The 26,270-nt window shown below is 38.7% G+C and overlaps 1 protein-coding gene across 8 annotated transcripts in view; it reads right to left on the reverse strand.

Annotated features, from left to right (window-relative positions):
• Positions 1-26,270, reverse strand: part of PHF20L1 (PHD finger protein 20 like 1) — a 66,190-nt gene that overhangs the window by 30,210 nt on the left and 9,710 nt on the right. For 3 of the 8 annotated variants that reach the window (XM_053660844.1, XM_053660848.1, XM_053660843.1), the window contains exons 3-9: positions 15,632-15,803; positions 15,407-15,491; positions 11,751-11,839; positions 11,449-11,538; positions 6,992-7,205; positions 6,292-6,420; positions 1,243-1,325 (exon numbers count right to left, since the gene is read on the reverse strand). In XM_053660844.1, the coding sequence (XP_053516819.1) occupies positions 1,243-1,325; positions 6,292-6,420; positions 6,992-7,205; positions 11,449-11,538; positions 11,751-11,839; positions 15,407-15,491; positions 15,632-15,803 (862 nt within the window). The remainder of the gene's footprint in view (positions 1-1,242; positions 1,326-6,291; positions 6,421-6,991; positions 7,206-11,448; positions 11,539-11,750; positions 11,840-15,406; positions 15,492-15,631; positions 15,804-26,270) is intronic. The other 5 variants (XM_053660847.1, XM_053660846.1, XM_053660845.1 and 2 more) reach the window with 5 other exon arrangements.

A 26,270-nucleotide genomic window follows, 5' to 3' on the forward strand; every position in this document is an offset into this window, starting at 1 on the left:
CTGATACGTGATTTCCACACTCACCTCAGCAGGACTGTGCATAACGAAAGATTGACATTGTAATGAATTTTCCAGAAACATTTTATTACCCATGTCCCTGATTTATTGCATTCTGAGAATACCATGAACAGTGGTGAAAATACAAAATAATGTTATATCTGGGACACTGAATATAGTACTACACAGTAAAAAAAAGTCACTTAAAATTTGGTTGATATGCTGACAATAACAGCAAAGACTTGACCGTTTGATGATCACAGGAAATCAGAAGGTATGATTTGCTGACATAGGAATCAATTTAAAAGACCATTGATTTAATACAACATAATGGAGGCACCAAAGCAATGTACTGCTATCCAATCAGGCCTAAAATAACCCTGAAAAACTCAATACAATATCAATTAAATTTGGGGTATTTTTAAATGTATATAGGTAAGAGCAAAAGATAATCATTTAGATTCTTCTTTATTAGGCTACTAATAAAGAAAATTAAAATAATACAAAAAGCATATATTAAAACTACATTAAGGCTCAGATTTTAAAACAGAAGAACCAAGGAAATCCAGTTATGGCTATTACTGTGTTCTAGTCTTACAGTGCCCAAGAAGTTAAGCCCTTAGAGGATGTAAAAGCATGCAGAGTTCATTATGTTACAGGTACTGTGGAAATCTGAAGGCAGCCAAGGCAAAACCTAGCAACTGGAACCTTCACTTTTAAATTCCTCTATTAGGTGGTTTAAAGACAGACCCTTAATAGTTTTTTAAAATTTTTTTGTAGTTATTAAAATATACATCCTAGCAAAAAATGTATGGCTCATTGATCAATTCATAAAACACATAGTCTACCAACACCAACTGTTACAATATAAAAGAAACTTCTTACAAAAGAAGCTTTATTAAGATGTCAAAAACCCTGTTTTAACTCACAAATGAAAAGTATCTGTGTGAGGGTCTCTTGTCAGCCAGTTAAAGGCGATCCCGCTGGAAGCCTGTGCCCTGGGAGGCCTGTCTGCAGGCCCCCGATGTGGGGACAAAGGCTCTACTGCCAGTCTATGGAGAACAAACAGGAGCGAAGTCTGCAGTTCACATGCCTTCAAGAAGGCAGAACTAAAAATACGTCACCAATTACTTAGCTTCCTATCCCGTATCTGACCAAAGGGCAATTTCAATTACGTGGGTATTATAGCTCCGCGATCGTTCCAGTTGGGAACCCTGGAAAGAATCAAACGCTACCGTTCCATACCTGCTCCAGCATTGGAGCCGTTTCACTGTAGTCTTCCTTTTTTTCAGCACCGTCCACCCCAACGGCTTTGGATGCCAACAAACCTTGAGAAAAATTGTACAGAAATTGCTTATTAGAAAAAATGTGGACTTTCACCTAATGAACTTCACAAAGATTTTAGCAGCTGAAATCACCCATACTTTTTAATATATAGAAGTAAACATTCTCAAAAGTTTACTTGTCAAAAATACAAACACCCTTAATAATGACTTAAAGAAATGAACCACAATTTGAAAGCTGCTTATACAATTAGTTCTAAATATTACTACTAAAGATACTCTTAAAACACCACACACACACACACATTTAATCTGTAAAAATTTTAAATTCTATGGCTTAACATCTGAAGCCTGATAGTACTTAGATTGTTAGTATTCTTAATTATGGGCTTTGTCTATTCAACTGAAATAAAATATAAAATTAAGATATGAGAAATCATCCCAAATATCTAGCATGTAAAATTCTTTTGTTATTGTTCTATTATTAGCTACAAAGAACCTTCCCATTCTTATTTCACCTGGACCTTTCAACCTAAGCTGGACGGATGGATCTCTGTGCTCAGCTGTAGTTTATTATCTTGCAAAGGTGCTGAAAACACCCATAGGCCCATTCTTTGTTGATGTGGAAAAAGTATGGCTACTTCCTTCAATGTTTGAAAACTTAACATTAGAGCCTCCACAAATGATGAAATCATTTGGGAGTTCCAGTTTTCTCCAAAGTATACTGCTAATTACCAGTTTTAGAAGACAATATTTTATCTGGAGTAAGTATAATTAACTTTATAAGACATTAAAACTCTGCTTTAAGTTATGAATTAATGGCACTTGACAAGTAGCTTCAATGAAGCCAAGTTTAATAAGGCTTGTATAACAACAAGTATTTGTTTTCGCTTATAGTGACCGGATACACAAAAGGTCACCAAAAATCATTTTTGTGGCACTTCAAAGTTAGCTACACAAAACCTTTGCATCATAGGATGCTCAACAGTCAAAAACACAATAGTAACTTACTACTCTGATTAAACCAGATGTTACAGAAGCTGCCTACAGTGTATTTCACTGGAGGAAAAGAGCACCCCCCAATGCCACATAACTTCAAGAGAGCCACAAGGCAGCCTCTCGACTTCTTCAGATCACTGTCTCAAAATGTTAAGCAATGTAAGTAGGAATTCAAATACTAAAATTGTATTCTTAAAGTAATGCCTGCAGTCAAATGTTAAACTAAGCAAAAAGCACTTTTCTTTTACTAGAAAGTTGAGTCTCTACCATCCAGAACTATAATTTAAACTAGAAAAGGTGAAATGTAAAAAAAAATGATGTCAATACATCAATGATTGGTATTAAAACTGACATTTAATCCAGTTTGAGATAACAATCCATACATAGTTGTTCAAGTCTCACACAATATCAAGTGTAGATTTAAATAGGAAAAAAGTAATATATAAATCATTTAAAACTGCATTCACTAGGTTTTTCTTCTCTAGCTAATGTTTTATTATCGAGAATCTATACTACTAAAATAAAAAGAAAGAATAGTTAGAGAATCAAGTTCTTTTGTAGGGAACTGAGAAGGATTCTTCATCTAAGGGCTAGTGAAACAGGAAAGATGTTTGCTACTCAATCTATTAAATATATCTTACATTTTGTTTCCTTTGATGTACAAGGTAGAGATACTTATCTCATCAATAGATGGACTAGATCTCAAACTCCAAAATTAAAAGTAAGGTACTATACATAAAAAAATAATTTAGTCATACTTTGTGAACTGAAGTTAAGATATCATAGATCCAATTAATTAAAAGCAATTCTATTCTCACTTAATGGTTTGTGAAGGAAAAATAAAGCTTTATAATGTTCTTGTAAAAAGCAATGGGGCATTTAATAAGAACTACCTAAAATTAGATTAAAAATACAATACTTGGGATCTAGTGAATTCAAAGCCTCAAATGCAATCAGTGAAAAGCATTCACGTTTACATGCATGCCACCTGACAAAGAGCTGAAAACATAAACAACGGAGAGGCCATCCAAAGTCTGTTCTCTTGACCTGCTGGTGTTCTGGGGAGAAAGGCAATATACTCCAAAATTGAGAATTAATTGAAAGAAAATAGATGCAAATGAAATTAACTTCAGTTATTTGCAAATATGCATTATCAGCATCTCACGAACAGGTCTTCCTCCAGAAGAATGTACCCATAGAATACCTCAATGAAATGCACCCGTGAGATAGTATTTAAATATCAAGTAGAAGCAGACTATCAAATATTCATGAATCCCACCCACCAAGTTACAATTTCTCAGTACTCCACACTTCAGTGCCACTGGGAACAAGCGGCGCCCAGACCAGAGCGCCCTGGAGTGCAGCAGAGGGAGGGAAAGCGAGCAGAAGTGCATGCGTTTGTGTCCCGCTTTCCATAGGAGGGTTCCAAAACACAACATTCTTCCTGGGATTAGAATCAAATATTCTTGCTACTATTACCAATAACATATTACTGGCCAATTTAAACTTCTTGGTTTTAAAAAATTACTTTTAAAATTCCTTAAGCTTCATGAACAAATCTAAGCTGGCTGATGTGGTAAGAACTACTAGAACTATTAGAAACAAACCACATACTAACTGCTGACATTTCTTCTACTCCCCTGACAATGTGTATTTTAAAGTTATTCAAATTTGCTTGCAGTTTGCTTTGTCCAGAATATGGACGGACTCCTGATTCTCCCTGTAAAATGGTCTGTTCTAAATCAGCGTAAAGTCTCTAACCATCCATAGAGTACATTACATAATGAAAAGGCTCTAGAGGAACATATATATATTGTGCTACTGAAACTTCAGTGTCTGCTCATTTGGAAACATGAAAAAGTCATCCTATACCACTGTCTATAAAAAAATCAGGTTTCGAATCTATGTGTATATGGGGAAGAACAAGAGTGGATAAATGCATGAATTCAATTTACCCCACTTATCCAGTGGTCAGTCCACTGAATCCCAGCTAGAACTATGTAAACAACCCTCGGAGTCAGCGGGGGCGCTGCCGCAGGCACAGCCCTACTCCTCTCCACGGCAAAGAAACAAGGGCACGTATGAGTAAGCCTGGCAAATGTAAAGTACACCATAACTCCATAGCAAAAATGGCTATTTCTGTATTAGTTCTCATCTGTGTTCATGGACTACAAACAAAATTTACTGTACAGAGGCAAGCTTGAGTTTTACTCATCAGAGACAATCTCGTGTCTGTTGTCTTCCTGCATGATATAATTGTAACACGAAATCGGAATTAGACACAAAGACGCACTAATAAAAGGATTATCATACATTTAAGTCTTCTGAGTAAAGACAGGGAAGAAATTACGCCCGTTTCACACTCTAGGCTCTCACGCTCGTCTCCTGCTGCCAGACTGCCTTGTCTTCGTCTGGATTCCCAACGGGAAGTGAAGACAGAGTCCCCACAGAAGACGGGGGTTACTACACAACCAGCATTAGCATTTCCTTGAGGCGCACGGTAAAATCGTTCCTCCCCACTCCCCACTGTCTTTTCAAGGCCATGCAGAAATAATGCATTGCTGTGGAACAAGCTGTTGTTCTTTTTTCACTTCTTGAAATGTTGAGCTTGAACTTCTCAGTAGGACATACGACTGCGTATGCCGACCAAAATTAACAGCAGGTTTATCTAGACTGTAGGAAACCGGGTGCTGGCAAGCAGCAGCCGTGTCAGGTCGGTGCCCCTTCCGCCTTCCTTGACTCCGGCTCCTCCAATAGTGCTGCTTCCACCTCGGCGTCCCAGGGGCTGGGGAGGTGTCCGCTCCGGCCACACTGCACAGCACTAGGGTCCACCCCTCCACCGCAAAACAGAAGTCTCAAGTCGCCGTCATAACAATTCCCTGGACAAATTTTGGCTTTCTCCAAAGCTAATAGTTTCTAAGGAAAAGCTGGAATGAATGAGTTTATTTTTAAATATTTCCTGTCCTAGACCAAATATATCCTTTATCAGAGAAAGGCACAAAAATAATATTAACAAATGGAAAGACTAAGAAGTCTCACCTGTTGAAACCAATATAATCAGTTAAATACCACAACAAAATGGTGGTTGGAAGACCCTCAGCCCCAGAGCCATCTGGCAGTTGCCTTCCCCTCTTCCGAAAATGAACAAAACTTTCATTTACATTCATTTTTGAATCTGATAAGGAAACCAAGCCTCTTCAAATTACTTAAAAGGATGCCAACAAAGGTTTATATAATTTTATTAAGCCAAAGGCACTAAAAACCATTCTGCCCTTAGAATAGAACATATGACTGAATAATTAAAGTGTTGTGACTGTCCTTTTAACATTGCTCACAAAAATTATGTATGTTCACAATTTCTTTTAAAGGCTAGAATCATTCTGTTGAATAGGCATAGGAAGTAATGGGCTTCCATTCTAGTACTTAAATCCCTTCTCCTATGAACACTAACCAGGACAGGATTTTCAGTATTTTTCGTCATCCTAGCACGGTACTTCTTCAAGTGCAACAAAGCACAGAGAAAGACCAGATTCTAGAGATCAACCTGAAGATAAAACTAGAAATTTTAAAACCGTATAGAAGTACTTTTACATCGGAAATTGACAGCTTCACTGTTCATCTCTCCAACCATCCTTAATGAAACTGATCAAGAGTAATACGAATACATAGTATTGAGACCCCAGACATTACGTCACTGCAGGCTGACAAAAGCAGAAGACTCAGTTGGTACGGACGCTCTCCCCACCGCCGTGTGAATGAAGACTACGGCACTGTGTAACCGTCGGCCCCATCAGCCCTCACAACACCTGTGAGGTGGGTGGGAGACGTGTCGTATCTTTCACAGTGCACATCGGAAATGATGAGTTTTGAAAGGTGTTGATCTTGAAGAACATAAAGAAACTGTCTTTCTAATTAACCAGTTATACAACCCAAAAGATACTTGCCTTTATTAAAGACAAACTACTCTAAAACCAAACCCTCCATTCCCCCCAAAAGAATCATTGTAGTTTACCAGTAATCTTGTTAAGTCGAGCTCTCTTTGCCTGAAATGAGTTGCCTTGATTATTTTTCCTCTTGTTTGATAATGTGCTCTCGGGCTGTGGAAAGACCATCTTTGGAACGTTCTCTATATGAAGTCCTACTTTAACAGAACACATATATGAGAGTTTGTATAGACTCCAAAGTTAAAACACATGATTTCTTTAAAATAGTTAAACAGTAAAACTGCTTAATCTAGTGCTTGACACGGAACTTTAAAAAAACACAAACCCCTCCAGACTGATATACTCTGGTAGAAATAAAAACTACTGAGCAGCTGTTCTTCAGGAATGAAAAGCAAGAAGAGAATGACTCGCTGCATTTTCCATATTGTATATTATATATTATATACTGAAATACATGCACAAGCATTTAAAAGGTTTTAGAAAACATAAAACAAAGGAAACCCAAAAACCTACTACCAATAAGTTACAGATAAAAATCTCTCTCATTTCTATTCAAAAATACTGACAGCATCCATTATCAAGAACCCATATTAGACCATTAATCTTCAGATCTATAAAATGCTAAAGGCCAACCATCATTTATACTAGGGGAGAAACCCAATGATTTAACGCTATGTTCAAACTACAGATAGCCAAAGGTTTCAACTTGTTCATTATTCACTGTGAATTCACCACCGCCATAGGAATGAACGTAAGAGCATTTTATACCAAAGGCATCATCGCTAGACGTGGGCAGGTCTTCCTTCTTAACTTCCGGTGTGCTTATAGAGGCTGAAGTTTCTTCCTTCTTTGAAGGTACTTTAAACCATTTCCGATCATCTTTCTCTTTATCTTTATTGCTGTTAGCACTGGTTCGAGGTTTGCTCCCTGTTTTATTCTTGGCTGCAGCTGCAGCAGCTGCTTTGACTAAAGCTATCCAGTCCTCCAAAGGAAAAACACAAAACATGTGAGACATTAAAAATTAATCAAAACTGAATTAACTAACGAGTAAAAACCTGAATCACATGTTCAAAGCTACTTTCGCATGCACACAGATTTTAAAATCTAACTGTGTTCACAAGGTAGATCATCAACATGGCAGAACACCAAATTCAATAACCTAATGGGTTAGGTGGATTTATAACCTTATGTAAAAGAGAGAAATACTCAGTAACGAATGTTCCTTCGGTGCATTTTCTCAGGCATAACAAGAAACCCATGACACACATGGAGTGCTACATGACATTCTGTCTTAGTACTACAGGATTTACATGCCAAACTGCAAGTCTTTTCTGTAATACAAAGAACCATGAAAGAAACAAGAAAAATGTTTATGTTGCAATTCTGCAAAAATTAAAAGAAATGTATTTCTTTGAGTAAATTACTCTTCCTTGTTTGGAAGAATGTACCACTCAAAGTATGGTCAATTTCATAAAAATCAAAGTGATTTTATTAATTTGTAAAGCTTTTAAAGCTCAGATACCGATTTATTACAACTGCTTTATATTAATAATAGAGTAAAAAAAGAGCGACTTGACCGCAGTAGGGTCCCATCATCAGGATCCAGACTCATGTCCCTCCCCCACAGCTTCCTGGGGCCTGTGGTAGTTGCTATTCCCCTGTGATGCAAATGTTTATTTTTACTGTACTAGTTTTTGGGGGGGTTGTGAATAATTTTTACTTTCATTTTTTTTAAATTTTTATTTATTTATCTTTAGAGGGGAAGGAAAGGAGAGAGGGAGAGAAATATCAATGTATGGTTGCCTCTTGTGTGTCCCCTGCTGGGAACTGGCCTGCAACCCAGGCATGTGCCTAGGACTGGGAATTGAACTGCGATCCTCTGGTTCGCAGGCCTGCGCTCAATCCACTGAGCTACACCAGCCAGGTACTCTTTCATTTTTAACTAAAAATGCTAATTATAAGAATATGGGAAGATGTAAAGAAGTGGTGGTAACATTTAAATTTTCACAACTGAAGATTTTTTTTTAAATCAACTATTTGTAATACCTCTAGCGAGCAACCCCTTCCTCTCAGTCCACTAAGCTGTCAAACAGACCACCAATGTAGATTCAACCAAAATGAGTAATCCATTAAATTCTTAGCCCCAGTAACTAGACTTCACAGCATCAAATGCATTTAATTCATGGCTTGTGTTAATAAAATAGGTCACTAAGCAATACGAGTTGATAGCTGCTCAGTCTTGAAAATATATGGTGAGGACAATAAGCCACGAGAAACAGTCTCTCTCTCGCCTGATGGACATGAACTGAAAACACAATGTGATTGGACCTAACACACCCACTACAGGTGCCAGGAAGCAGGCTACGTATTCACGAGACTGCAGCCTATAAATGCCACTTCCTGGAAGCCTGAGAATGCACGGGCCTGGAGCGACCAAGTCCTTGCTCCCACCTGGAAAACACCCAGCATGCATCTCGCTTTCCCAGTTTTTTAAACTACGTCCGAATAATGTCTTATTAGAAAGTGAATTCTAACAAAGTTGTGAAATAAGTAAAGGTTTATATTTCTAGTTTGTGAAGAAAACAAAAACAAGATGCACCAGTATTGCCCAACTCCAGTTTTATTTACAACCACCCGCTATTTCGGTCCTGCCCATATCAAACTGACAGGCAAATAAAATTAACTGTGAGACAGTGTGACAGGAAAGATAGTTGTGGAATAAACAGAATATAATGGGAGATCAAAAAAGAGAAGATTGATTCTGACTGAAGAGGAAGGCCAGTGGAAAGCTCCAGGAAAAGTGAGGGGCGAGTGCAACCCCGAGATGGGATCTGCTGGGGCAAGGGCAGAGGAAGGACAGGGCACTGCTAGCAAAAGGGAAACCACTCACAAGCGCAGCAGGCAGCTGAGAGCACGCGGAGGGGACAGGGGCTCTCAGTCGCTCTGCATAGCTAACGTAGATGGTGCAGGTGAGCCTTGAGAGTGGTGTTTAAGTAGGAAAGGGAAAAACACCACCAATGAAAAAGACTGAAAGAGCAATGAACGCAGCAGAAAGAGAAGCAAAAGTACCATCGGACAAAAGAAATAAAAGGGCTAACCCAGCAGAGATACGTGTATGTAGACTTATGAAGAGCAGAACATTTAATTTTGGGCTGTACACCATGGGGAAGATTTTAAGGTGTTAGAAAAATCTGAAAAATGCCAGGTATACATTCTGTTTCCAGTGATTTCCCATCTCCAGTAAAGAGAAAACTAGGAGAAATCAAGATTCAAGCTGTACCTTTGAAAACTGAAAACAGCTATGAAAAATGGGTCTTGATCACATGACTTGTTAATCACGGGATCACTGCGGTTGTGTGATTAAGGAGTTCTCCCACTCTTCTGCTGTTCCATTTTTAAATAGGAGATCCACTATCAAAAGCAACCGGTGTGTGCTCATTCCAGGAATCGGAACTAATGCGTTTGGAAGGTTTCTGCAGACACCACAGTGCTCTCGCACGAGCACTGTCGGAAACCAAGCCCAGGTTTGGGCCCCCTGCACAGTAGGGCTGAGTGAAATTTTAAGTCACTCCATTCTCTGAATTCTGAATTGCTCAGCTGTGAAATAGGAATATCAGCCATGCCTATGTCAAAGCATTTGCTGCAAAATCCAATAAAATAATGTATGCAAGATATGTTTTAAAAGTAGTAAAAGGACCTTATGAGCCAATCCTTAACATTACTGAATTACTACACAAAATTCTTTATCGGCACCTACTCAAGAATAAAAGAACAGGAGAAAAATCCATAGAGAGCTTAAAGAAGGGCATTTGCATAGTGCATTCATTTGCTAGTTTAGTGAAAGAAATTTTATTGTGTATCTCATTAAGAAATTCTCAAAGTACTCAAGATGTGGAAGAGAATACGCAAAGTTGGATTCTCTCAGCATTGCCCAAATGACATCTGATTTAGTATGTTCCCTAGATGAAAACAAGTCAAAAACTTGTTGGAAAAGACTCATAAAATGAGATAATTTTATGAAAAACAATTCTACAAATGTTTTAATGTGCTTGTAATTTAAAACTATAAGAAAAATGCAGAATTAAAGAAAATATATTGCCACCAATACTATCTTTCAGTAGTTTGTATTTTAGCATTGATTTTAACTTACATCATGATGTGACTAAAATATCCAATAAATTAATTTTTACAACTTGTAATTTTACCACAAACTAAATTGGCTCAATGTCTCAATTTGGAAAATAAATAGTTTTAGGGCTAGAGCCATCTCACAAACATGTGAATAACCAGAATAATAAAATAATAGTTTTAAAGCACCAAAGAGAGAAAGAGAGAGCTAGGGAAAGAGAATTTTGTTTAATTAAGCGGATATATTTCAAACCAAATTCACAATGTTTTCCTCAATGTTTCTATGCAGTAACCAATAAATCACACCACTGAATGCTTAAAAGAACATTTTATTTATACATACAAGTAGAAAAACACAGAGCAAATTACTGATCAAAAGCATTTCCATTTTAAATCACATTTCTTATTAATTAGAGGGGAAAAAACTCTGCTAGCTGATCATTTCAAAAGTAAATTTTTGAAAACCTGGTGATTTAAACCAACCATACTTCCCTCGAGATATAAAAAATTGTTTTTTTAATGAGATGGTCTACATTTGCAGAGTTCTAAACATATACCCTTTTCTGCAGCTGAGCAGGTGATCTCAACACATTTCAGGATGACATTTTTAACTTCATGTTATGGAACAAATATGTAGCATATTTCCACATTAGATATTTTTACAGCTTACTTTCAATTTCTTAAAATTAATTGTAGGTCCAGGTGCTGAAAATCCCAAATAACAGCAGAACATAAAAGAAAATATTTTAAATTTCTACTGGCACCTTTCTTTCCAGTATTTCAGGAAACACAGTCAACCAATGGAATCATGGTTTGCACTGCATCCCAGACTCTCCTGCAAAGGCTTACCGTTCATTCTCGGTGTGAGCAGTGCCGAGCCACGTAACACACTGCTCACGCCGCAAGGCTCCAAGAGCCCTGCCCACACAGCCTACAGAGCGTCAGGTAAGCGCCTTTTAAAGAAGATTAATGACTATGATTTATAGAAGGAAAGAGAGGATAAGAAACTCAATGTAAAAGTTTGTCATTAAAAATTAACTTTCTAAATGATACTATATACCAGGAAAAACAAAACGAAGTTTAAAAAAGGCACTTACCTCACTTCCCATAGGCTGGTTACACGATCCAGCTGGGTCGATAGGACAACACCAGCTTAGTGGGTGCTGGGATTTCACCTGGAACAGAAACTAGTGACCTATAACTTTAGCAGGTCTAACACCAAAGGAGCAAAAATCAAGGGTGCAATTTACATTCTAAGCTTCTGTGTCTTGCTGCTATTTGGGGCTATCAGCACATAATCCTACAATTAGTTCGCTTTATGAATACACATGTACACTTCCATCAGTCGCCATTCAAGAAGACATCCCTGTGGGTAGCTAGGAATGCTGCACACTCTTACCTGCCCCTTAGCATCCTCGGGCATGGCTTTAATGTGCATTCGTTTTAAACAACGAATTACTCCATCGTAAAACTGAACTGTGAATGTTCCTGAAAGAGGAGCAAGTCAGAGTCATTAGAAAATACAATTCAACCTTACAGCAACACTTGAAATCTACCAAGTAATGCCCTGATAGATATAAGTAACTGTGATTACAGTAACTGCAAACATACAACCCTGTTCGGGACTCTATCAAATTTAGTAAGTTTGTTTTCTCTTTCCCTCTAAAAAGTACACAAATTAAATCCTGATAAATTAGTTGCATTTCTGATTTTGACTGAAATATTTCAAAATTTATTTTGTAATGATTTAAATATGCTTAGATAACATATCGAGTATGTTATAATACACCTGGAAAAAAATAACATCATTATTTACAAAAAATGTGTAATATTTCTATGAAAGTGTACTCCCTTTCTAAGTCTCTCCCTAATTGACAGAAAGATCTAATAAAAGAAAAAAAAATTTCCTCAAAAAAAAAATCATTTCTTTGGTGACAATGAACTAGCAAATAAGAATTATAGATTCGCGGGCTTTTAAGCCAGGTCACCAGATGAGAGTCCCCAGTCCGGAGGACACCGCCAAACTGGGAGCCTTAAATGCTCACCACAGCCGTCACTAACTCCCAAACCCTCCCCTCCCCCTCACCACCACACCTCATCCTTCTTTGAGGACTCCAGACCCTGTCCCCATAGACCCTGTCTGCATGGTTGGTACAAAGCATGTTGTCTTTCCCCTAACAGACCACACGCTGGTAAGGCACTACAAGTCAGCACTATTAGAAAATATAAAATATGTACATTTTATACTTATGGAAATTCCAGTATTTTTCTATAATTCCCTGTACAAATGAAAGTAGAGTGCCACTTTAAGTAAAGACACCTGACCTTTACAAAAAACATATAAATAAATGTAATAATTGGCATCACTGGCTTTGAAGTTGGCACACAGGCACTGACATACTGCATGTACAAAACTTTTTTTATAATCTGAATTTCCTATTTTCCTATAATGAGTGTAATACATAATATTACAGATATAAAAATGTGAACCCAAGTTATGAAAGAAACTGGTATCGGTTGAACAGCTGGGAGATAAAGACCCCGGCAGTCTGGGAGTACACTGCGTGCGCACCCCAAACCGCATGCGCACCGTACACCGTCCTCACCCCTGTAGCCGCCTCTTCTCCAACACAGCTAGCTCTCAGCTCTTGGGGGAGCAGGCTGCTCACCGCACCCAACTGTGCGTCCCCCCCCTCCAACAATGGCTGCTCTGTCGTGATGCCTCCCCTCCTTTCCTAATCCCAGCTGGCTTCTCCAGGGTCAGTCTTCAAATCCCACACGTGGTCTGAAAACTGCCCTGACCACTGCAGTGATATGCCTCATCTTTTCAACCTTAGTACAAATACCTAAAACGTTCACGTTTCTTTACTTCTGTGAAACTTCTGCAGTAAACAGAGGGCTTCCTCTGCCTTTTCCTCTTTTCTGGGGGTGAAGGGGCAGGCTCACCCACCATGTGGGGCATACAGAAATCACAAAATGAGTACCTCTACAAGATTTTCAAAAAATAAATTGTATCTGCTCATGTTTCTCTAAGGGCTCACTTAAACTGCTCCCCAAACAGCGGCAGCTGCAATCGGTATCATCGCTCTGCACTAACATAAGCTGACATTCTGTACCACATGACCGCGGACACCAGCAGGGGTAAAGAACGTGGGCGGTTTTGTTTCTGAGTTGGATGTGGGCATTCCCAATGCACTTTAAGCCTCGAAGGAAGATCACAAAGCTCACTACTTTTAAACTGCTCTTAATGAAAAGGACATGGTTTAGTTTTGCTATGTTTTGTGTTGTTTGGAGTGGACAGTATTATCCAACAGAATTGATTCATTACTCCTTCCTTTCCTTCTGCAGATGGTTACTGACTGCCTGCTCTGTGCTAGGCTCTGGACTTGACCCTGCAGAAGCCCAGGTACCGAGAACACAGGAATACGGGCTCCATCATGGAGCTCTCCAGAAGCCTCCATGCAGCACAGGGAGATCAAGGCCCCAGCAGAAAAGGAGAAGTAACCACAGCACTGAGATGTCCCTCAGCTCTCCCTGCAGTGAGGTGACTGGTAGTGATAAAATTATAGCCATATTTGCTATTTCCAGTCATTAAAATGGTAAATGGAGTAAGACCTTTGTAAAGTTATAATCGTAGTTTCTAGCTAGATGACTATGACTTATTTTTCACATCTAACATTAATACAACTCTTTTAAAAGTATTTTTCTGTCTTCTTACCTATTTATCTCAAGTTTGTTTTAAGTTTAAAACCTCGGCTTAAATCCCTTCCATGGTTCCTTTCACCTCCAAATAAAATACAAATTCTTTTTTATTTTTTTAACCTCACCGAGGTCATTTTTTTCATTGCTTTTAGAAAGAGAGGAAGGAAAACAGGGAGAGTGCGAGAAACACTGACTGGCTGCCTGCCACCTGTGTCCTGCCCAGGGCCTGAGCCCGCAGCCTCGGTGTGTACCGACTGAAGCCTGAGTTCCCGGGTTCTCGGTTTACGGGAGGATGCTCCAACCAACTGAGCCAACCAGACCGGACGAAATTCAGATTCTTTAGCGAGACTATAAGACACTTATACCTGTCCTTGCTTCTCTATGAAACCTCTTCTCTGGCTATTCTACTCCCTTTAAAGGAATCCCTCACTCTAGTCACATGGGCGACTGAAGTCCTTCACAAGTGGCACACCTCTCTTCTTTCCCACACGCCATTTCTTCCATCAGAAAGGCACTTTTACTCCTTCGCCTTTCAAGATAAGTTTAAAGAAGTGTCCCCTTACTTAGATTAAATGCTCTCTTGCAAAGAAGCTGTCATTCAGTGTGCTTCTTTAGTACTGTAAAAAATGAGTGGTCAAGTTTGAGAAATAATTTAATAGAAAAATTAATGTATTACCAACTTGAAAGATACATTTACAATTATTTCGCAATTGTTTTAAAGGCTATTTTAAGTAATAAATTTTCAAAATGAGTGTATTTCCAATAGTTCAAATATTCTCATACCTTTTCAAAGTAATTGTTTTACAAGTTGTTTTTTAAGTTCATTACCTGTACAGTAGACTGATTGATCTTATGCCACATTGACACACCCGAATTCTGTGTTATTTTCAATAGTTGTAATCAGATCAGTATAGATATTAGATACCACAACAGGTTACTAGAGAACAATTAACCCTCAGTTATCTAAAGAAACTAAGAAAAAGTGCAGGGGAAGGATGCAATAAAGGAAACCCTCAAATTAATGAAGTTCCATACTCCATACTCAGGAAATAGCGCACGGTCCTTCACTTCCAAGTCAAACTGGTCTGAACTGCCTCTGCCTTAAACCTGTCCTCACTCTGGCTGAGACAAGCATCTAAAAGTAGCTCAGACAACCAACTGGAAGTAGGGGAGCAGAAATAAAAAGCATACAACATGGGCCTGTGAACTGAAAACTAAAACAAAATTAACCACTATTTACCTCTCCTAGCCTAAACAGTTTATTTAGGCACTAATTAAAATTAGAAATCCAGTGAAAACTTTACTGTTAATCCCATTTTCAATCTCAGATACAAGGTCGCTTCAGATACATACCTTCTTTGTTAATCGCTTCGATCTTGGCTGGGTAATAGCGACAGTCTGTCCAACGAGCCAGAACTTCTTCTCCAGCTTGAAAATCCTAGTTCAAACAACTTTGAAGATCAATACCATGTATAATAAGAGCTTCCTTCATAAAAATGAGCTTTTGTAAACTTTAACAGACTCCTTTTAAAATATATCGTTACCTATCTAGCAGTTAAAAAAAACCTCGCTACTTACAAAGAAATCTTCCTCGTCTTTCAGACCTTCCTTCCGTAACGCGGGCCTCTCCAGGGGCCGCAGCCTATTGCTGTCCCAGTAAATCCACTCGTCGTAACGATGACTCCAGCGCTCAAAATGGACCAGCATCTTGCCTTCCTCATAGTCGATTTTTTCAATTCGTGATGGATACCTCAAAAATAAAAAGGTGCTTCGTATCAAGAGAAAATTCTCACATTTCTTTACACAGAGTGTGAAAAAGTATGAACTATCGCTTACTGTGAAAACCACAAACCAAACAATATGGGCCCATATTTTTAAAGTACTCAGTCAACAAAGTTTGCTTTCTTATTTTTGTCTTTTTAAAATTATTTTCAATACCTGATAAACACTTTGATAAACTCCCAGTGTAAATAATTATTGCACAAGAGTCCTGAACATATTCCTACTTTTTACCCAATTAATTCCAATCCTAGAACTACATATACAAAATATTAATAACAAAGAAATAGAAACCATCTAAAATATGGTTTAAAAAACTGAAGACTGTTTATGGGTATACAAACAACAGTATATCCACTGAATGGAGATTCTTCCTTTATTTTTTACTATGATTTATGATTTTAATTAATTTATTTCTCTTTAGAGGGGAAGGGAAGGAGAAAGGGAGAGAAACATCAATGTATGGTTGCCCTTTGCACATCCCCTGCTGGGAAGTGGCCTGCAGGGAACCGGCCTGCAACCCAGGCATGTGTCCTGACTGGGAATCGAACCGCGATTGTCTGATTCGCAGGCCTGAGCTCAATCCACTGAGCTACACCAGCCAGGGCCTTTCCTTTATTTTTATTGTTGACACTAGTACAAATGGCCGGCCCTCTTGTCCACTTCCATGAAAGGATTATAGTGTATAAAGGTGGTGTTTACAGATCATTTTTCCATATTTTTCAGTATTTTATAATGAGAATCAATGGTGGTAGAGAAAGCACAGTTTAACCTTAAATTTAGAAACATAAAAATGCCAAAAATGATGTATTGTTCTGTCTTCATGTGTGATGACTCTCCTACAATTCAAAAATGTTAAGTTAACTCTAAAGTTTTAAAAAGGCAAATTGCTTCATTATTCCCTTTTTGAATTTTATGTTATTGACTGTGCTATTACAGTTGTCCCCCTCCACCGAGGCCACCCCCACACTGCTGTCCCAGCCTGCAGCTCGTGCATGTGCTCTCTGGCTACTCTCTCCTCCGCCGCTCTCCACAAGCCCATGCCTGTTCTGTAACCACGATCTGTACTCCTAACACCCTCACCGTTTTTGCCCATCCCCCTCACTCCCTCTCATCTGACAGCCATCAAAATGTTCTCTGTATCTGTGACTGTTTGTTCTGCTTATTTTTTTAGATTCAATCATTGATATGTATTTATGCTATTTTATTGTTCATATTTTTTATCTTCTTAAAGAAGTCCTTTTAACATTTCATATATCGGTTTAGTGGTGATGAACTCCTTTAGCTTTTTCTTGTCTGCAAAGCTCTTCATCTGCCCTTCGGTTCAAAATGAGAGCTTTGCTGGGTAATCTCAGTTGTGGGTTCTTGCTTTTCATCGCTTTGAATATTTCTTGCCAATCCCTTCTAGCCTGCAAAGTTTCTTTTAAGAAATAAATTAGCTGGCAGTCTTATAGGAGCTCCCCTGTAGGTAACTGCTTTTCTCTTGCATTCCTTCTGTACTATGTTAAGTGTTCACAAGTGATTCAATTTTTTTTTAAATCATTAAATAAACTTAAGAACTCAACAGCAGCACTATTATAGCAGCCATAATAGTTTACCTCCTATTTTTGCAGGAATCTGAAATTTTTCGTTTCCTCTGGAAAATTAGCTTTGAATATAGACCACGATAGACCTTACTTAACTGAAATGACTACTTCCCCCTTTACAGACCGGTCGACTCGAGGCTTCTTCCAGAGTCAAGGGCCCTGGCTCGTTCTCTGCTGTAGCATAGCTTCCTCCTCTACTTTGGTTTAATAACACTGAGCTACGGGGAGTTTACCGAGACACACCATGCTGTCAGGCATTTGTACTTTCGTACACTCTGTTTTTTCTGCCTCGCCCTGAGCTGCCCTTCCCTTCCTCTGTACGCTCATCATTCCAAACCCAGTTTAATGTGCAATCCCTTGTGTGAAGACTCCCCCGACTCCCTGCCCCACCACTGACTACGCCCTCCCCTCACAGCCAGCTCCGAGCAGCGAGCAGCTCCCTAAACCGAGTGCTGCACAGCCTTTTCAGCCCTTGAGATGGTAATGTGTGCACCACAAAAGAAGGGTCCTGTGGGCAGATGAACTAGAAAATACTGGATTTGAAAAAGCTAAACCACTTTCTTTATTGAAAGACCTCCTTGTCCCATCAATGAGACAGAGATAAATCACCATTACCAAACCGACAGGACTATGTAACCTTTCACTACAGAGCATTTATCACCGTTTCTCCAGATGGGGGCTCTAGGGAACGCAGGGGAAGCACCTCGGTCTGGCCTGTGAGCTTTGGGGAATGAGTCACGCCCATCTTTGCATCCCCCAGCATCTGTACGGTGGCAGACACACAGGCCCCTCAGGAGATGCTGAACGCGAATAGGAAAAGATGATCTGCACATTTCTCCAGAACCAAGAAGTCGGTCAACCCGGTTAGATCTTTAAGTCAGATGTAACTATAAGTTGGATCCTACCCTTAGTCTTTTGGGGAGTGGGTGAGGGCAGGGAAGACTCTGTCTAAAAACAGCCTAAAGCCAAGAACACTGAGGTACCGTAGCCCTCAGGTGGACACACTGAGCGTGCCCACCCACTTAGCATTGATGCTGTGATGCTGGTCTTTGGCAGCGATGCTCAGGTTGGTTTGTTTCTGCTGTTCCGGCTTTCTACACCACAGAAACATCAATAGCATCAAGGGAAACCTAGGAATAAGGCTTTCATTTATTTTTCAACTTTCACTAGCCGCTTAACTACTATAAAGAGATTTTCTGTCAGTTACAAAAATTGGTAAATTTCTCCCAAAACATAAAAGCCTCTAATTTCACATATTTACTTTCACATCTTTTAAAATTCTGAATAAAAAATAAGGGGCTTACTCTTAGGCTCCTTCACATTCTAAATATATCCAACCCTATATGTTTGAAACATTTCTCAAAGTGAGAACAGTCACGAAAACAGAATTAGACATTATCTTTAGTGTCACATGATTCAATTCAGTAAAAAATCAGAATCTGCCCTGGCTGGTGTGGCTCCATGGACTGAGTGCTGGCTGGCCTGCAAACCAAAGGGTCACTGGTTCAATGCCCAGCCAGGGCCAGATCCCAGCAGAGGGTGCGCAAGAGGCAACCACACATTAATGTTTTTCTCCTTCTCTTTCTCCTTCCTTTTCCCTTTCTCTAAAAATACATAAAAAAAATCTTTTTAAAAAAACAATAAAACAGAATCTGAGTTCAAATAATTTAAATCTGAATTACATTTTTAAGTAACTTATACTTTTCCCAAAATACTTCAAATTCTTTTGGCTGAAAGGATAACAGATGTAACAAGGCTAAAAATTACATTCTGGGGAACTTCTTCAGGATAATTTACAGCATATTATACTCTTTACATAAACATCCAGAGACATGTAAACTTTGGATAATGGTCAAGAATTAAGTGACACAAATACCTAAGATTATCTATTTTAATTTTTATAATGTTTACAAATCCAATTTTGAATCTTAAATAAAAGTCTCATAAATATTATCATTATCAAGAATGTCCAAGTTTCTGTTCGTTCATTCATTCATTCATTCAACATACATTTGGGCATCTACTAAGATTAAGGCACTTGCTAGATAGTACTGATAGGAAAAAGAAACTCAACTCCTGCCTTCCAGGAGCTAAGCTTAGAATCAGATGAGCTGACAGAATGGGAAGAATCAGAGTCAGGTGTTCACTATGCTCTTTCATAGACAGTGTCTACAGCTCTTTACAAACCTTATCTCACTGGATCCTGGCGATCCAAGGTATAGTTAACACAGTCCCCACTTAACAGATAAAGACTGACCCAAAATACATGTGGGTAGAGTATTCAAAGCCAAACTAATTGACACAAAAGCCTACAGAAGAAATGGGATAAGGCCTATATCAAAGTGATTATATCACACATGGTAAGCTAGTGAGTATACACAAAAATTTTACATAAGATGCTATTTACATAATAGTTCAGAGAAAACTGGAAAGTTCACCAAAGGTCCTTGGGAGACACTGTTTATGTTGGTCTTGTGGGGTGGGACTTTTAGGATTTACACTTGGCGAACACTGCAAACAGAAGGAAGGTGTCTTATACTTGGTGTTCATTTACTTTAAATCATCGTGTGACTCAAGGCTGGGCCACAGGCCAAGACAATGAGGATGCAGAGACAAGTCCAGACTTCAAGGACCTCCTGATCAGAGAACGAAGGGGTGCTTCCAAAAAACAGTGAGGTGAGTGAAGGAGAACTGTGGGAACAGACTAGACCAGTTAACTCGACCCCAACGAAAGGGCTCTGAAACAGCAAACTAATAAAATGATCCTTTATTCTACAAACAACAGGGAATTCCGTAAAGTTATACTTCATCTGGTTATCACTTATACCCTAGAAAAAAATGTAACATCAAGATCTCTGCTGTACTTGTTAAAATGCACAAAATGGCAGCTGAACAGACAGTTGTACACAGTGAAAAGGTTTCTGTTCTAGCATATTGCCATAGTAGTAATGCTTTGATGCACAAAATGAATGAAAAATACTGTTGAACAAATACATTCACGATGCCTCTCCATCTTGAATTACAGCATTATTTTCTTTTTAAAGATTTTATTTATTTATCTTTAGAAGGGAAGGGAAGGAGAGAGGGACAGAAACATCAATGTATGGTTGCCTCTCATGCATCCCCTGCTGGAAACTGGCCTGCAACCCAGGCATGTGCCCTGACTGGGAATCGAACTGCAATCCTTTGATTCCTGTGCTCAATACACTGAGCTACACCAGCCAGGGCAAATTATAGCATTATTTTGATGCACTATTTATGTTTTATAATAATTTTAGTCTCGATGGGACATTAGATTTTTGGTACTGACTTTGGAAGACGTAATGATAATGTTTCCATTTTGTCATTGTTTAAAATGCTGAATCATGGAAAGCTGTTCAGTAAGTGACTAGGCTGAGTCCCAGGCATTTACAAAAGATGATTCAGGGTTAAGACAATCAGTGATATGAAAAAAGAAAATACCATGGTTGGCATCACTCAACAGCTCAAAAGAAAGAAACAGAGAGAAGGCAACGTCATTAGCAATATGATTCATTAATGCCAAAATCTACATACAGCTCTCTTACCCCTTATCACCGTTACTGAAAAATGCCACAAAATTCCTCTATCTTCCCTATTATATGCATGTATCACTTAAATAATATTCACTTGTGTAGAAAAAAGGAACTGACTGCCTTCATTGCTCTGGGTCTACCTCCTTCTCACATGCCTTCTGCACCTGAATCCTAGAGAACAGAGTTCACTCCAGGCAAATTTTACAAAAAAAAAATGATCCTCCCTAAAACTGGGTCTTTCTAGTTTACTGGGCTTAATGGAAACAAATGGAACTCAGAAATACTGAGCAGCCTTTATAAAGATTCTTGCTGAACTTAATAACATTTTCATGCATGCAATTCTACTACTGTAATCTCTCTCTCAATCCTTGAATCACTGTGGTCATTCTTATCATGAGTGAGAGACCGTCACAGATGAATTCCTACACTGCCTCACACTGCTGTTTCACATGGGCAGGTCCTGACTCACCCACCAGATCAGGAGACTGTCATCCCCTGAAGCTGTACACAGAATGTTGTGTGTTTGGTATGGATGTACATGAGTATTCTTTTGAGGTGGGGTTCCGAACTTGAATCAGACTTTCAAAGGGGTTCATGATCAAAAAAGAAAAGCCTTCTAGAAGGCAAAACCATCTATTAACACTCTAACTATGGTGTGCCATTATTTTTGGAAGGAAGAAAGAAATGATGAGCATGTAGCTATGCTAGAACTCTAACCTGCCAGGTTTCTTTAAATCCCTTTTATATTCAATGTAGTAACAGTAAAACAAACTGTCTTTAAATTTAGGGAACTCATCCTGATTTGTCATCTAGTTTGATATATCCAGATTTTTACCTTTATTGGTAAAGAAAGTCAACCATGAGCAAATGACAAAGAATATCCTTGGTACACTTAACAACCTAGGTTATCAACCCAGGTTATCCTATGCTTAAGCCAGAGGACAGAGCTGTGAACTACTCACTGAGAGGTTACAATGCACGAAGCAAGGCCAGACAACACTGAATACGCATCATAATTCAGTTGGAGATTTAGTTAACCATTTAAATAAATGCCATATTAATCAAAAAGGCAAAGTATTTTTCAAAATTGCCCCTAATTTCAATAAATTATTCATTGAAAATATATACTAAGGTCTGTCTGGAAAAAGCCCATCTATTGTTAATATAACAAAAACGGTTTGTATGACATTGATGTAACCTGGCAGCCAAGGAGAGTGGACTGGGATGCACATGTGTAAACGATGACAACTTCACTGTGCTAATCAGTGGGGGCGGTAGATGCCGTTGAGTGAGCACATGCACTGTGTGGCCATCACATTCAAAATGACCGAGTGAGTAGAGCAACAATCTGCATCAGATTTTGTGTTAAGCTGGAACGTTCCTCCATGGAAACTATGCAGATGGTTCAGAGGCTTTCAAGGATGAGGTCGTGCAATGAGTGCAGTGCAAATAAAAGTGTGGCACAAACACTTCAAAAGATGGCTGAGGATCTGCTGAAACCGATCCACATTCCAGAAGGCCTGCAACAAGCAGAACACCTGAGAATGTTGAACATGTAGGGGCTGCAGTCAATGAAGATCAGCAACTGACAGTGAGAGAACTAGAAGCTGACCTGGGGACCCCCAAAACTACTGTACCTGAGATTCTGATGCAGGATCTTAGCGTGACACATGTCATGGCAAAATTTGTTCCACGGCTTTTGCACCCAGAGCGGAAGGAACGTCGTGCTACAGTTGCTAATGACTTGATTCAAACCACTACCAATGAACCAGACCTCCTCAAGAAGGTCGTAACTGGAAATGAATGATGGGTCTACAGCTGTCATCCAGGAACGAAGGTCCCCAGGTTCTCCACGCCCGAAGAGGGTGCAGCGAAGTTGCAGCAAGATCAAGCCCATGTTAACAATGCTTTTTAATTGAGAAGGTGTTGTCCATCATGAGTACACCCCTCCAGGCCAAACAATTAATAAGGAGTACTGCCTCAATGTTCTTCAGCAGCTGAGAGATGCAATACAACGAATTCACCATAACTATGGGCAACTGGTGATTGGCAGCTTCATCACGACAACATGTCCACTCATGCATCACATCCCAGGCAGAGTTTTTTGGTAAAACACCAAATCACCAAGGTGACTCAGCCTCCTTCAGCCCAGATTTGGCACCCTGTGACTTCTGGCTTTTCCCAAAACTAAAATCACCTTTGAAAGGGAACAGATTTCAGATTCAGGAAAATACAGTGGGGCATCTGATGGTGATTCCAACAAAGGATTTTGCAGACTGTTTCAACAGTGGAAGAGATGCTGGAAGAACTTTGTGAGGTCCCGCAGGGCCTGCTTTGAAGGAGACTGACGCATCATTGTTCTATGTGTAATATTTCTTATATTTTGTATCTTCTTCAGTAAATGCCTTTATTTTTCATATTACATGGCTGGATACTTTCTAGACAGACCTCAGATTTTCAATAAGTAATTCTGTTTATGTTGATAAGACAAAAATTTTCTAATTTATGTAAATCTAAAAATTGACACTTTCTCATTCATTTCATTTAACTCAACAAATACTGTCTTTTATTCACTATGGGATAAAGCTACATATACAGATAAGATATTATTCCAATCAACCAAATTCAGGAGGAAAGGAAGAGAAAAAGGGAATAAAATGCATTAATGCAATCACAATATAAAGTAATAGCTAGCTCACACAATAAAGATCTACTACAGCAGCATACAGAAAGAGCATAGAAATCAGATGTTCTCCTGGATAAGGGAGTTCAAGTTCCAAAGAATGAAATACACTTGAAATAGGATTTAAACATAATCCAAATGTTTGCAAAATCTTAGGGAGTTAGGATTAACAATTCAAACAGTTCTGTGGATAACATCTTCATAAGCAAGAAACTACTAACATGGTACAATACAAAAATGACTAATACATATTAAAAGAACTAGAAATAGGTAAGAACTTCCTTACATATGAGAATTATTTGCCAAATAATAAAAATCAATGTAAAATGTATCCAAAGCAAGCATAATATCCTTATAATCTAGTAACCTTCTAAAAATTTTAGCTTCCTGGGAGCACTTTAAATTTATATTATACTTTGCAATTTGCAAAAGTGTTTTCTCACTCATTCACTCATTGATTAAACTAAAGTAACAATGTCACCTAATAATACTACACTATTTTTCAATAAAGTATGTTAATCTGGTTACTTAAGAACACACTGAAAAGAAAAACTATTTTGATTAATTCAAACTCTGTATTTCAAAATGAAGTATACATACAAATGACTTGAGGCTTTTAAAAGAGCATTCTGATGATAAGTCAAAATCACACCCTCTGGAACACTGACTGCGAAGAGTCTGGTCACATTAGCCCCGAGGTCCTCCTTTCGGGTCCACTCACCCCGCAGGACACAGAGGGCCGGTACCAACCTGCCAGCCCCCGTGCTTCCTGCCTGTCTACGACTTTTGCAAGAGATAATGGGTAAGATGGGAATTGTTGTGTATTTTCCTTTAGAACTGTCATCTTTCAACGTAAGGTTTCATTTCAGATCACTTGGATTTAAACTCCCACCCCTTTCTACCTCCTTAGCACCTGAATCTCCTGCCAGGGATTCATTCATACCGTGAGTTCTAACCAAACAAAACCCCTACACCACAGCATTTACACTCATGACCATCTCCCACAACAAGAATCGGACCATCCAAAATTCCTTTTCTACTCTACCAAAAAACGCCACCAGTACTTTACTCCAAGTATATGCAGTATAACGTACCGCATATAATCTGTTCAGGCTAACATAACCAAACTCATTATTTAATTCTGTCACAGAACACAGAACTCTAGCAGGGTGCGGTCCAGCCTGTTCCTGTTTAATATTCAGCACTAAAAAACTGCCTTACTGCTGCGGTGTCACACATGTCTATATGCCCACTGATTAAAGCTGTAAGAATTTACTCTGACTTCTCTCCCACTGGGGCCTCATTTCTCAGAATAACTGGTGTTTATGACAGTGTCATTACTAGAGCCAACATTTACGTATTAAGTGCCCACCACGTGGCAGAAACCACAACAGGCCCCTGCTGTGTGTACGCTGTCTTGATCAGTGCTCACAAACCCCACGTTAGGGTCTGCCAGGAAGGCCACCGAGGGTCTGCAAGGTTAAGGAACCTGGATCAAGTAAAACCAGGTGGTGGACCCTGAACGTCTAAGGTTCGCCTGTCCTCAGGGACTGTTTTCAGCTCGTCTCTATTCTGCGTCTTGCGGCTGAAGATTTCCAGCCCCACGGCAACATCACAGACACGGGACTCTTACCAAGAGCACTGAAAACAGGTAAAAACAGTATCCGATCATATTATGTTTGTTTTTTCTCCAAAATTTAATCTTCTGCTTTTGACACAAGTAAAAAAAAAAATTCCTATAGCTGGTTTTTGTAGGCCTAAAGAATATAAAAAACAAACTTTATTATATTGTATAAAATAAAAAAGCAAAAGTAGCTTAGCTTTTATGATGTTTGAAAATTGTCTAATATAACTTAAAAATTAAGATAGGAAATCTAGGATGATGTGTTAAAAAACTAAGAAAAACACTCAGTGACTACAAAAACGAAATTAAACTTGTCAATCTAGTTTGACAAATATGTTTAGCCGTAATTTGCTCCAATGGTAACCACACTTCATGGTATCCCCAAAACTTTTGGGTTCCTTCTTTACCAACTCACCAAGTTCAATAAAGTGCTGCTGGACACCTGATGTGGGTACAAGGGGCCAGACCTTGCGGACATGTCATTTCCTGTAAGGAACTTACCCCTTCAGTACCCTACCTAACCACGGTGTGCAGTTCTAGAAACAGTCGTTTGGTGTTGAAGAGGACTGGTCGCGGGGGCTGATGGGAAACGGATTAAGACACACTGAATGTTACATAATATGCGCATCCTTTCTTCAATTTTATTGCAACAACTCTCCCAAAGTTGAGTTCATTACAATTACTGAAATATAATATTTGCATATCAATGTCTAAATGAATAAAAAATATTTATGTGTTGACTACTGATCCGTGAGAGGTAGTGGTAGAGACGGTCAACAGTTCTTCAAATATAAAGTCATATAAAAATGCTAAAAAGCCAGGACTCATGAAGAATAGCAAAACTAAGCTGCCTTTTCAATATCATATTAATTTTTAAAACTATACTACTGATATTTAAAACTTAAAACTAGTACAATATGTTCTCCCTCAGTTTAAAAAAAAATCATTTAAAAACAAAATTAAAAACCTTTAAGCAGTTACACATAACAAT

The sequence above is a fragment of the Artibeus jamaicensis genome, unplaced genomic scaffold (genome assembly GCF_021234435.1).
Source record: "Artibeus jamaicensis isolate MK-2021 breed Jamaican fruit bat unplaced genomic scaffold, CSHL_Jam_final scaffold_916, whole genome shotgun sequence".
Taxonomy (NCBI): Eukaryota; Metazoa; Chordata; class Mammalia; order Chiroptera; family Phyllostomidae; genus Artibeus; species Artibeus jamaicensis.